Here is a 13764-nt window from a genome sequence, read left to right as displayed (position 1 = left end):
ACCAACTCCGCGCCGAGAGAGTACTTCCGGGGCAGCAGGAGCAGCTTTTCGGCAGCAGTGGTCCGGGTGAGGGTGGCTGGGGAGTGGGTGTGGGGTTTCTAGGGAGGAGGCAGGCGGCGTGCGGGGGTTGGGGGTTCGGGGCCGGGCGGTCTAGGTGGCTGGGTAGGGGCAGGAGGTGGCCTGGGGCTGGGCGGCCGACCCCCCCACGGCTGGACGCGGAGCCTATGAAGCGCTTTGGTAGTTGAAGCGCTACGTTTGGGTGCGGAACTCTTCGTCGTTTTCAGCGTCGGAGAAGTTGGGAGTGTTTGTTGATCCCAGAGCTCCGGTTTGGGATCTGGTCTTGTGTGTGCGAACAAGTGAGGACGTCTGCTGTCTGTCCGTCTAGAGAAAGCTGTGTTAATGACAGTAATGACACAACCACCGCCTCCGTCCTAATAGCAACTGTTACCTATGTGCCAGTCTCTGTTCTGAGAGCCCTTCGCGTACCCCGTGTGGAGGAACCTTTGTAGGAACCCTGCCAGGCAGGTGTTGTAGCCTGTGTTACTGTTGAGGAAACGGAGACGCAGCTAGCAAGGTGAACTGACTTTGTCGCAGTTACCGCCCACCCCCCCCCCCCCCCCCCCAAAGTTGGAAGAAAGTCTAATTCCGGAGCCCGTACTTGTAGCTGCTAAGCTAAACCCTTTCCATTTTGGTAACTGTGCGGCTGGAAGTTTCCAGGAAAAATGGGGGGAGGTATATATCTATATATGTGTACATGTAAATGTGTACATTTATATTTTTAAGAAATATGACTCAGCCATTTAATTTTACTTGCAATGTTTCAGCTCTTGGAGTCTTTTCACTCCACTTTTGAAAATAACACATTATAGGATGTTTGGAAAACTTACAAAAACATTAAATAGTGCAGTGCCATATACCTGAAATGTATTCCCCCCTCCCTTTCCTGTTAGAGTATGAATCCATTAAGAACAGGGATAGCACAGCTATTCTAATAATGAAAGCGATGGTAATGATAATGTGAACAGCCAGCGCCTTTCCACCTAGCCAAATGTCTAGCACATTCTAGGTGCTCATTAAGTCGTTGTGGCACAAGTGAAATAATAGAGATAACCAGTATTTAATGTTTTGAACTATGTCTTTCCAGTCTTTTATAAAATCATATAAATTACTTATGTAATATGTTTGTTATATATACTGTATAGTAGTTGCCCCTTATCTGCAGGTGCCCTGTTCCAGGATGTGAGATAATAAAATGCCTGTGTGGTGAGGTGAGGTGAGGTGAGGTGAAGGATGCAGGCACAGTGATGTAGCTAGCATTAGGCTACTGTTGACCTCCTGACAAATCAGAAGGAGGAGCATTTGCTTCCAGACAGTGGTTGACCGCAGGTAACTGAAACCTCAGATAAGGGGGACGACTGTATATGGTATACTATTTAAAAAACATATTGTTATATGTTGTACCTTGGAAAAAGCATAAGGAAAGTGAAATGAATAGTGTAAAAAAGGTACATATTTCGGTACACAAAGCATTGAATTTTATGCAGCAACTGTGGAATCTTTCCTGTTAGGCTCTTGGAGTAAATGGGGTAGAAACTGTTTTCTAAATTAATTCTCAGTCTCCAAAGCTTGGTACATAGTAGGTACTCAAAAAATGTTTGCAAGTGAATGAATGGATATTTCAGAGTGGGCTTGTATGTGTGTGGGTAGTTGCATCTAGATTTTTTTTTTTCTATGTGTTTTGGGAATGTGTAATGTATGTATATCATATACCCATATGATCTAGGCTCCATGGTGTTGTACAAATCTACCTTTCTAGCCTTATGCCTTTCCATCATTCTCCATGCTATATTAACTACTGTTTTTTGTCCATGTTCCATGTCCATTCTGTTCACACTTCTTCCTGTGTGTTGTTTCCACACCCTTGAATTTTCTCATTGACACCTTCACCTGTCACAATCCCAAGTGCTCTTTAAGGGAAGCGCTGCAAGCTCAGACGCCTACAGGGTCTAATCAGGTAACAAATGAGTCAAGTAGATTTAGGTGGAGATCGGAGGGAGCTAGATAACATTTTGACTAAAAGGCTCAGCAACTCTTTGGCTTGAGCTAATTATTACCATGTCAAAAGTGGGCCCGGTGCTACCAGATATTTCAACTTTAAGGGAAGTTGAAAATCTATATTCATATATATATAATATCTGATTTTTAAGTGTTAGCAATTAGTACAAATGTTTAAACACTGTGCAGGCCAAACAAAAACATTTATAGGCTGGGTTTAGCAGTCATTCCAGTTTGTGACCACTATTCTATGCTTATTTCAGATACTTTGTACATGAATCATATTGTCTGATTCCAGCAGACTTTTTTTCCTCTGTTCTTTTAGTATTTTATGTGTATCTCCATTATAGTGCTGTTTCCAAGCTGCCTTAGTTCTTAGTATGTGCGTCTTTTCTAGCACATTAGAAATGTTTTGATGGCTTGGATTGGGTCTAATTCTCTATTAGTAAATACTGGTATAAAATAAATACTTACATATACCTAAGGCTTTGGTATGTGTATAAGTATGTACTTGTGAGATACATTGATTTCTCCTCTGGGAATATTTGGCTATCTTGGAAACCAACATCTGCTTTTTGTAAAAATACCAGTAGCATCTTGCCTTTAATTGCCAAAGAGATGTACTTATGAAAGGGACTGAATTGGTTAACATTGTTATTCAAAAGCAGATTTGATTTAGATGCTATCTGATGGCTTAAATTTCATCATCTTATCTCTCAGAAGTTTAAGTAGAAATAGTTAATACCAAGATTTTTGAGTGACAGTCAATAAAAGGAAAAATTGATACATTGGATGTCATTGAAATGAAAAACATTTGTTCTGTGAAAGACCCTGTGAGGAAGATGAAAAAATAAGCTACAAGCTGGGGCAAAATATTTGCAAACCACATGTCTGACAAGGGACTTGAATCTATAATACATAAAGAGCTCTCAAAACTCAACAGTAAAAAAAAAAAAAAAAATCGAATTAGAAAATGAGCAAAAGATACAAATAGGTATTTCACTGAAGAGGCTATCCAGATGGCAAGTAAGCACATGAAGAGACATTCTAAATCATTAGCCTTTAGAGGCATGCAGCTTAAAGCCACAGTGAGATTATTATTACACACCTATCAGAATGGCTCAAAGATAAACTGCCAAATGCTGGTGAGAATGCTAAGAAACTTGGATCACTCACACATCACTGGTGGTAATGTAAAATGGTACAGCTACTCTGGGAAAGAGTGGCAGTTCTTATAAAACTGAACAAGTACTTAACGTGTGATCCAGCAGTTGTTCCCTTGGTCATTTATTTCAGAGAAATGAAAGCTTACGTTCCCGCAAAAAGCTGAACGTTGATGTTCGTAGCTGTTTTATTTGTAATAGACCCAAACTGGGAATAGCCCAGGTATCCTTTGATGGGTAAATGGTTAAGCAAACTGAAATACATCCATACCGAGGAATACTACTCAGCAAAAAAGGGAAGAAACTATTGACACAGTAACTTGATGGATTTTGGGGGACTTAGGCTGAGTGAAAACAATCTCCAAAGGTTACATACGGAATGAATCCGTTTATATAACATCTTGTGTAGAGAGGGAGAACAGATCAGTGGTTGCTATGGGTTGGTGAGGGTGGGGTGGGATGTGTCTAAAAATGATAACCTATGGGGCGCCTGCGTGGCTCAGTCGGTTAAACGTCTGACTCTTGATTTCAGCTCAGATCATGACCTCGCAGTTCGAGGTTTCGAGCTCTGCGTTGGGCTCTGTGCTGACAGTGTAGAACCTGCTTGGGATTGTGTCTCTCCCCCTTGCTCTCTGCCCCTCCTCTACTTGCTTGCTCTCTCTCTCTCTAAGTATGTAAACAGTAAAAAATGGATAACTTGGGATCCTTGTGATTGAAATGTTCTGTATCCTGACTGTGGTGATGGTCACACAAATCTGTACATATGATAAAATTTCATAGAACTGAATACACATACATGAGTGTCTATAAAACTGATGAAATTTGAATATGGTCAGTGGGTTGTATCAGTTTCCTGGTTGTCATATTACACTGTGGTTACACAAGTTGTTGCCATTGGAAAAACCTGGGTGGAGGATATTCAGATCTGTCTGTATTTTTTATACCTGCATGTGACTATGATAATCTCAAGATAAAAAGCTTAAATAACTTACACCTAAAAACCCTATAGAATTAATTTTTCCTTTGGCTTTTATTTTACCAGGCAATGATCTAGTCATGTCGGATAAAAATGATATTGAAACTCCAGTGGTAACTGAAGCAACCTCCATCCTTGAAGATGAGAAGTATGAGCCAGCCAAGAGTTCTGAGTCTGCTGACCAAAGTGTCAAGCCAGAGGATAAATCGGAACCCGTAGTTTTCACTCGGAAAAGACCAGAATCCAAACCTTCCATCGATCTTGAGACTCCAGAAGTTCTCCCTGTTGAGGCATCACAGGCTGCAGGCAAAGTAAAGTGTTTATTAAAACATTGGAATTAAAAGTTTGGGTTAATGGGGCACCTGGGTGGCTCAGTCAGTTAAGCGTCTGACTTCAGCTCAGGTCATGATCTCACAGTTCGTGGGTTCGAGCCCCGCGTCAGGCTTGTGCTGACAACTCAGAGCCTGGAGCCTGCTTCCGATTCTGTGTCTCCCTCTCTCTCTGCCCCTCCCCTGCTCGTGCTCTGCCTCTCTCTATCTCAAAAATAAACATTAAAAAAAATAAAAGTTTGGGCTGAAAGGGATGTGGAATCAAAACCAATTTAAGATTACCTATTTCTTTTCTTTGAAAGCCATAAAACACAATTTTCTCAGTTTTATAAATACCTTTAGGAGTAGTTGCCTTTGCTACATGGTGCTTAAATGCAGGTAACATACATCTGTCAGCCAAGCAATACATTTTTTTTTTTTTTTTTTTTTTTGAGAGAGAGGGAGAGCGCACGTGTGCGCAGCGGGGAGGGGTAGAGGGACAGGGAGAGAGAATCTTGAACAGGGTGCATGCCCAGTGTGGAGCCCAACGTGGGGCTCCATTTCAGGACCATGAGATCATGACCTGAGCTGAAATCAAGAAGTTGGGCACTCAATTGACTAAGCCTTCCTCAGTTTGCCACCAAGCAATATGATTGTTTAGCTAAATGTTATGTATTTGTTCATCTGTATGTTGGGCTAATAATTAGACACCTTGCCTATATACTCTCTTATTCTCTACTTTTCCATTTTCTTTTGCCTTTTGTTTTTCTGCCTACTGGGAAGAATAGGAGACTGTTTCCAAAGATGTACCTCAGACTGGATGGGGATATTGGGGCAGCTGGGGCAAATCCTTACTCTCTTCAGCCTCAGCTACAGTAGCTACAGTAGGTAAGGTCATCCATCATTTTATTAATTTTTGCGTGTGTTTTGCTATAGATCTGTGTTAAAAATGACTTTATTGATAATTCCTCTTCCATCTCTACTTAAGGGCTTTATAGTTTAAAAATTGGTCAGGAAGGATAGGCTGGTTTATAGTACACCCAGAGTTTGCAGCAGCCTTTTCTCATTAGCATTCTTTACTTAGAGTTTCTCATTGACCAAGAATTGTTAATATGAAACTATCTGTGGTGGTACTGAATCAAGTTTGTCATTTTGTTTTGTTTGTTTGTTTGGTAACATTACACTCCCAAACATTAGTTACCTGTGGTCAAAATAGCGTGTCTATGGCTATGGTGATTTTAACCATCTGCAGGTTTGTTTCTTCAGTTTTGGTGACTAATAGTAAGTAGTATTCAGGCATAAAAATGTTACCATTTTTCTCATTAGGCCAAGGTATTTCAAATGTCATTGAGAAGGCAGAGACTTCTCTTGGAATTCCTAGTCCCAGTGAAATTTCAACGGAAGTCCAGTGTGCAACAGGTCAGTATGTGGAAACATTAAGACCTAGAACCATGGGTCAAAATAGAACAGTTGAGCTTGTTCTTCGGTATATATTTATTGAGTGTCTGATATTCAGGACACCATGGGACTGGTGAGAAAGGGGATTGGACTTTGACTAACAGGTCTGTGTTCTTTAACCACTTTGCTGACATGGGATGATATTTTATATGTCAAAAGATGGTTACAAACATTAAATAAGGCCATGAGTGTAGAATATAAAAGTTGCCTAGTGCTGTGTTTGGCACAATCGAGTATGACCCCAAGAAGAGTTAGCTGAGTTGGACCCTGTTGTGGCACAAAAAATATTTTAATGTGTTTCGTTTGGGGATTTATTTGTTTGTGTTTGAATATTTATGAGGGTGAAATTTAATTTTGGACACCTGTTTTGATCATTGTACTCTCACTTAAGCCACAAAGGGAAGAGTTTTGAACCAGGGATCAAGATGGCCTAGGACAAGAAAACAGAAAACTTTTCAGGCCCTAATACTGCTTTCTCCATCTCTCAGGGGCTTTATTGTCTCCCACTCTTCTCTTTGATCCTCTCATTTTTTCTCCCAAATATGCATACTTTTCTAGGACAAAATTTAAAATATGCCGTATTTTAGAAAGTTAGATTTATGGATTTTATGATTTATTTGTATGACTAATTAAATGTAAATTAGATGCAGATGTATAATTTACATCTTTATAAGAGTAAAGTTTACTCTTTTTAAGTATACAGTTTATGTGTTTTGATGAACATACAGTCCTGTTTACACAATATACTTGCAGTCCACTGTGATATACAGTATAGAATATTTCCTTAATCTGTATAGATAATCAAAATATAAGAATATTTTCATCACCCCCCAAAAGACTCCTCATGGCCCTTTGTGGTACTCCCATCACTTACTCTTGTTTTTGGTAACTACTAATCTGTTTTCTGCCTAAAGTTTGACCTTGTCCAGAAGATCATACACATGGAGTCATACAGTATATAGTGTGTTATGACATATATCAGTAGTTTGTTCAAAAGACTAGATTTTATTTTTTAAATGAAATGAAGATGAAAAGCCATGTTAGCTTTCATTTAAAAATGAGTAGTTTAAAATAATAAAACAAAAAGGGCTAAGGCTATCCTGTGTGTAGGAAGCAGGATCTAATTTTTAAAGTCTCATACATGCTGATAAAGAAAAACTATTTATAGACCATCCCTTCTTGTTTACACATCCCCTTCCTCTTGTAGGACAGACAAATGCCAAAGATAATGCAAACTCCTCCCCATTGACTGGGCCATTTGGTGTATTCTCAACCATCTCTACTGCTGTTCAGACCACAGTGAGTAAAATGCCTGGTGGACTCCACCTCTCTGAATATAGTGGGTTTCTGTCTCTTTCTCCCTCTTTTTCTTGAAAAGCCATGAGGACTGATTACTCTTAAATGAGTCCAAATTGCTGAAGATCAATTACTTTGATCTTAGAGGTAGAGTGGAGCTACTTGGAAACTTTCTTTAAAGAAGTAAAGGACAGAGCAGAGGATGAAGAATAATAGAGAGACAATGTACATAATATCTTATGGACTATGAATTCTGAGATTGGTGGCCTAGAAACTCTGCTTTACAAAAATATTCTTCCCGTAATTGAGTAACTATAGACGATTAGAAACATTTTTTAAAGGATTTTATCGGAAACTTAATGTCTTTCTTACATGAGAATAGATAACTAGTACTTAATTTTAACTTCTTATTGAAGTAAAACATGTAGAAAAGTGGAATCCTAAGTGCTCAGTTGAATTTTCACAGCATGAACGCAGACTAAGGAACAACATGATGGTACATTGTATGTTCCCCTTGTGCCCTCTCCTCGCCATCTCTGATTTTTCCTTTTGCCCATGGCGACCACAATCCTGACTTCTACCATCACAGATTAATTTTGCCTGCTTTTAAACTTTACATAAATGGAATCATACGGTATAGACTCTGTTGTACTTGGTTTCTTTCACTCAACGTTATGTTTGTGTGATTTCTTCATCGTGTAGTTTGTATGGTGTATTCCATTTTCTTTGCTGTATTCCATTATGTGACTGTACAGCATTTATTTATTCCATGGTTTGTGAGTATTGTGGTTGTTTCCAGTTTTTAGCTTTTACAAATAGTACTGCCATGGACATTTTGTACGTCTTTTGATGAACCTCTGTACACATTTCTGTTGAGTACTGACAAACAGCTGGCCACAGTGGTTGTATCTGTTTACATTCCCACATGCAGTAGATGATTGTTTTCGTTGCTCCATATTCTTGACAGTGCTTGGTATTGTTAGCCACTATTTTATATAATCAAACCATGCAGATGTCTTTTTTCAGTATTCTTGCAATGAAGTTGCATGTGTTTCCTAGGGAAAGAGCGTAATCAGTGGGGGTTTGGATGCCTTAGAATTCATTGGGAAAAAGACAATGGATGTAATAGCAGAAGGGGATCCTGGATTTAAAAGAACGAAGGGTCTGATGAACCGGAATTCTACATTGTCTCAGGTACCATTTGTCTTTACCTGTGTATTTAATGTGTCTGTTTTGATCTGTATTTTTTGCCTGTAGTAGACCTTGTTAGTATTTCTTTCCTTTTGAAAACTTTTCAATGATATGTTCATTAAGGCTTTTTTTTGGGTGAGGGGATGAGAGCTCTAATGGTTATAAAAATGCCCAGTTCTTTTTTCCCTACTCTTTATTTTCTGCAGGAGCCTCTTATCACTGCAGTAGAAGATGACAAGCCCTTTCAGAGCTGTTGAGTAGATTAATATTTAAAGCACTTTCAAAGAAGCACCTGGTTCCTTGGGTGTTATTTACCCTGTCCAGATTCGAATTGTGTGTGATCATTTTTTTTTTTTTTTTCCCAGCAGCTCCTTAGCCGATCAGATTTGAATTGCAGTGCCAGGAAGGAAAGGGCAGTGTTCTGTATGGTTCCCGTCTCAGCTCTGCTTCCCCCAGCTCTTGGAGCTCACCCTTGAGCTCTCATTACTTGCTGCAGTGTAATCCTCCATCTATTTGCCAGGTTTTACGAGAGGCAAAGGAGAAAGAAGAGCTATGGACCTCCAATGAGGTTGCCTTGGAAACAGACAAGAAAACTCATTATGGGCTACTCTTTGATGAATTTCAAGGCCTTTCGCATCTGGAAGCTCTGGAGATGCTTTCCCGAGAAAGTGAGATGAAGGTAATTCCAAACCCCAAATTTCAAATGGTTGGTCTCCGAGCAAAGGAGTGCTGCATAGTTGCGTCTCTTTTTGCACAGTTGGAAGATGAAATGTATTTCACATGGAGGCTTGAGACTCTTTGAAAATACTATACCAACACAGACAAACAAACAATGTTTGAACTAACCGCTACAAATAGAATGAGTCAAGTGTTACTTTTCAAAATTTAAACAAAAGGAAGACAGATGAACAAAGAAGTTTTAATAGCACATCTGTTACTTTTCCTTTGCCTTGGTCTTTTTCTTTTTTTTGGTAGTCTCTCTGGCTTAAGCTGCCAATTGGATATGGTTACCTGTTAGTTTTTAATTGATTCAAGACTGTTTCATTTCCCCCTAATTTATCAGCCATTGTTAAACACTAATAATTTCCAGATGTTTCTGGCTTATATTATTTTGGAAGTATAAATTCTCCCTACCTTTATGTAATGACTAGCCTCTTGTATTATTCTTAAGGAATAGTTTGTATCAGCTGGTGAGCTCATAATTTTTATTTTAATTTGGCCTCTTCTCCACTTGAAAATGTTTTTATTTTTCTTTTGTAGTCTCACAACTTTTTATTTTATATCCATTCAGGTGAAATCTATTCTTAATTCTCTAAGTGGAGAAGAATTAGAGACTCTAAAACATGAGTTGGAGCAACTCAAGGAAGCATTTTCCCTAGCAGAGTTCTGTGAGGAAGAGGAAGAAGAGAAAAAAGGTAATATGAAAATCCAGCATTTGAGTGGAAAGCATGTAGCATGTTTATATGCAGTGTATTGCCCTTGAAATATATTATTTTCTCTCCAGTTATACTAGCCTGACTTTACTTTTTTGCTGCCTTGCCCCTGACCAGACATTGATATGAGCAGTCGGCCCTATGTGCATATTTTTGTCCCACTCCCCCTCTGCTCTGCCCTTGACCCCCAAGATCTTTGTGGCTTCTCCAGGTCTAATCTTGTAGCTCACATCTCGGCCTGCTTTTTTGTTTAGAGAGTTTCCCTTGTTAGATTCGTGCCTCAGTCTGGCTGGTCATCCCTATGAGTTTTATATCCCTAGACACTGCTTCTGTGCCTCTCTGACTCCTGTGATCCCTGTCCTCATCTTGAATTCAGGCATGTAGGTTGGGAGTTATCCAAAATGCAGGTGATAATTTGTCTTTTTATTTTCAAAAGTTTTTTTGTGTGTGTGCCATATGTTTAATATCTGCATATTCTCCAAAGTTTAAGTGTAGTAGCTACTCATTTTTGCAAAATTATCAGGAAACAAGTTTGTTTACGTAAAGCATAATCTCTAGTCAACAGAATCTTAACCTTTGAGAGTTTTATTTTAAAGATTAGATGGAAATGTTTCTAATATGTCTTACATGCTACTTTTTTCGTAGAATCTAATGAGTGTAGGTTTTTGCCTCCCCGCCACCCTTTTTCCTTTTAATGAAGCAATCAGTTAACAAATATTAAAAGTGAATAGAGGGGCGCCTGGGTGGCTTGGTCGGTTAAGCGTCTGACTTCGGCTCAGGTCATGATCTCACCGTCCGTGAGTTCGAGCCCCGCGTCGGGCTCTGTGCTGACGGCTCAGAGCCTGGAGCCTGTTTCGGATTCTGTGTCTCCCTCTCTCTGATCCTCCCCCGTTCATGCTCTGTCTCTCTCTGTCTCAAAAATAAATAAACGTTAAAAAAAAATTAAAAAAAAAAAAAAAAAAAAAAAAAAAGTGAATAGAAAAATTCCCTCAGGGTCCATCAAGACACATGGGCCAATCACCCATGTGGTAGATTGAATCAGTGGTTTGGAGAGTGTGGTCTGTAGAATCTTGGGTCTCTAAGATCTGTTCAGGGAATCCATGAGTCAAAACTCTGCATGATAAATTTGACAATAAATTTCATATTAAAAAAAATAAAATAAAATGATTAAAAAAAACTCTGCATACTAATACCAAGATGTTATTTTCTTTTCTGTTTAAAAAATGTATCATTTTGACATTTGCACTGATGGTGCAAAAGCAGTGGTGGGTAAAATTACTGGCTTCTTAACATAAATCAAGACAGTGGCACCAAACTGTACTAATACTGTATTTTCACCACCATGCATTCACTGCCAGTTTCATTTAGTCTTGTTCTCATGTAGCAATTATTAATCTTACTAAGTCTTGACCCTTGGATATATTACTTTTCGTATTTTGTGTGATACATCCTGAAGTCTGAAGGAAAAGCACTGGTATTGTTTAAGTTGTAAGCTGAAGTAGCTGGTTTTTTCATGGAACACCTTTTTTTGTTTTAAATATTGCAGTAAAACAAAAAAAAGATTGCAGTCACAGACTATTCAGAGTAGGATGTACTTAAAACAACATATCACCACAGATTAAATGTAAAAGCAGACAAAAGAATCCAGTTGTCTTCAAGCTAGGCATCAAAGAGATTTGTAGAGATATAAAACAGTGGCATTCATCTCACTAAAAGTTTTCTTTTTTGGAAAATACACTTTTTCTTAAAAATTATGTCAACAAGTAGTGGGTTTATTGTTGTTACTTTTAAACAATTGATAAGTATTTCAAACATTTTAATTTTAATTTTTAATATGATAAATGTTGAGATCTATAACTTACATTATAAAAGACTCTTTGGAGTTGTCAAAAAGTTCTGAGTGTAAAGGGATCCTGAGACCAAAATGTTTTTGAGAACTGCTATATTAAATTATCTAAACTGCTTTGCTTTTGGAAATGTCTCTGTTACTTTTTAGAATTGTGTGCGTCTTTATTTTCTTCTGAATGTCCATCTTTTAATTCTCTTCATTATCAGTGAGCTTGTATTTCTAATATCCTTTGAATCTCATTTTCAGTTTTTTTTTTTAACATTTGGTTTTGAGAGAGAGAGAGAGCACACGTGCACATGCATGCACATGCAAGCTGGGGAGGGGCAGAGAGAGGGAGACAGAGGATCCGAAGCAGGCTCCACGCTGTGAGCACAGGGCCCAATGCAGGGCTCGAACTCACAAACTGTGAGATCGTGACCTGAGCTGAAATCAAGAGTTGGCTACTTAACTGACTGAGCCACCCAGGCACCCCTGAATCTCATTTTCTGTGTCTAATCTGGTGGAAAACCAGTTAACTAGCCATATTCAAGCTGTGTACTGAAAGCAGGGCACTTTGAGTGAGAGTCTTAGGGTCTTTCTTTTGAGAGAAGGAAGTAAAGTGGAATGCATGGATTTTATACTAAGAGAGCCTTTTTCTTTTTTGTTCCCATTTGTGTTCTGCACTGCATTCTAAGAAGTCAATTTGGCTGGTTATATAACCTCTTACTATACACTCTATGTGAAGATACTGGTCCTGATATGAAATGGCTCTTGAATATAAGTTTTTAAATCTTACCTGCAGCATTGAGAATTCAGTATAGAATGGTGGGTTTATAAAGGATGGGTTTTGGAGTTAGATCTGGGTTCAAATTCAAGATCTGCTGTTTCCTAAGCCGTGTGACCTTGGAGAATTACTTAACACTGAACTTCTGTTTTATCAGCTATAAGAGGATGCTAATTCCTCTCAGCTTGTTATAAGGCCTAATGAAATATTTAATATATGACACATAGTAAGCACTCAATAAATGGTGGCTGCTATTTTCATGATTAGGATGGCATAAGTAAATAGATGAAGGTCTATACTTAGCAGGAAACCCCTAAATTAAACTTGATTTACTTAAGTTGCTCTGTTGTTCTCAACTAAGCTCTAGAGTGACAATCCCCAGTTATTTATAAGCTTAATTTATTTTTACATAGTACCATTAACAGTATTTGTTCAATTTAGTCAACATCTGGCTTTGCATAGTAATCAGAAAACCTGATCTTTAAATACCATTCTGAGGACTCTAATGGAGTTTCTGAACAGATGGATTTGTATCTATGACTTTTTTCTCCCCTACCTGTTTGCCGGAGATCAGGACTCTGAAAAGAAAGCAGTGTAGTGCTATTCCCAACAGCTTTCCCCAGTGATTTTGGATGAAAATGCAACACTGTCCTTGGTATTTAATTACAGCTCAATGAAGATGTTAAAAACAACAACAACAACAACAAAACCAAAATGGTGGTAGCGGAGGGGAGAGAAAAACACAGAATCTGGTTCTGGTGACATTGGTCATCTTCATTTCCTGTCAGCATCCTTATCTCTTGCCCCTCTGTCTTATGCATCTGATCCCTTTGCCTCAGCAGGAGAAGACCCCAGCCTCTCCAGGGTCCCTCCAGAGCACTAGCCCTGCCTCCTTCCCATCCTCGCACTTTTATTCTAATGCAGCAACTACTTTTTATACTCAGGTCTGTAGGGAGTACATGACAGTATCTTCAAATGTTTGTTTATTTTTGAGAGAGAGAGAGAGGGAGAGAGAGAGAATGAATGTGAATGGGGGAGGGACAGAGAAAGAGGGAGACACAGAATCTGAAACAGGCTCCAGGCCCTGAACTGTCAGCAAGGAGCCCGTTGTGAGACTCGAACCCACAAACAGAGATCATGATCTGATCTGACACTTAACAAACTGAGCCACCCAGGCGCCCCTCCAAACATTTTTTATGTATTTATTTTTTATCAGTAATCTCTACACCCATTGTGGGGCTCGAACTCATGACCCTGAGATCAAGTCACATG

The 13764-nt window shown here is 39.0% G+C and overlaps 1 protein-coding gene across 2 annotated transcripts in view; it reads left to right on the top strand.

The window, feature by feature from the left end:
- Positions 1-8: 8 nt before the first annotated feature.
- The window catches only part of FAM114A2 (family with sequence similarity 114 member A2), a 32994-nt gene continuing 19238 nt past the window's right edge, over positions 9-13764 (top strand). Inside the window, exons 1-8 of one of the 2 annotated variants that reach the window (XM_060634779.3) lie at positions 9-66; positions 4261-4505; positions 5291-5390; positions 5829-5921; positions 7168-7259; positions 8316-8450; positions 8968-9126; positions 9739-9862. In XM_060634779.3, the coding sequence (XP_060490762.1) occupies positions 4275-4505; positions 5291-5390; positions 5829-5921; positions 7168-7259; positions 8316-8450; positions 8968-9126; positions 9739-9862 (934 nt within the window). In that variant the 5' untranslated portion in view covers positions 9-66; positions 4261-4274. Of the gene's footprint in view, positions 67-215; positions 575-4260; positions 4506-5290; positions 5391-5828; positions 5922-7167; positions 7260-8315; positions 8451-8967; positions 9127-9738; positions 9863-13764 lie in introns of those variants that run through there. The other variant, XM_060634780.3, reaches the window with a different exon arrangement.

The sequence above is a fragment of the Panthera onca genome, chromosome A1 (genome assembly GCF_046562875.1).
Source record: "Panthera onca isolate mPanOnc1 chromosome A1, mPanOnc1 haplotype 2, whole genome shotgun sequence".
In the NCBI taxonomy this organism is placed as follows: Eukaryota; Metazoa; Chordata; class Mammalia; order Carnivora; family Felidae; genus Panthera; species Panthera onca.
This window is presented reverse-complemented; position numbering and strand designations above follow the sequence as displayed.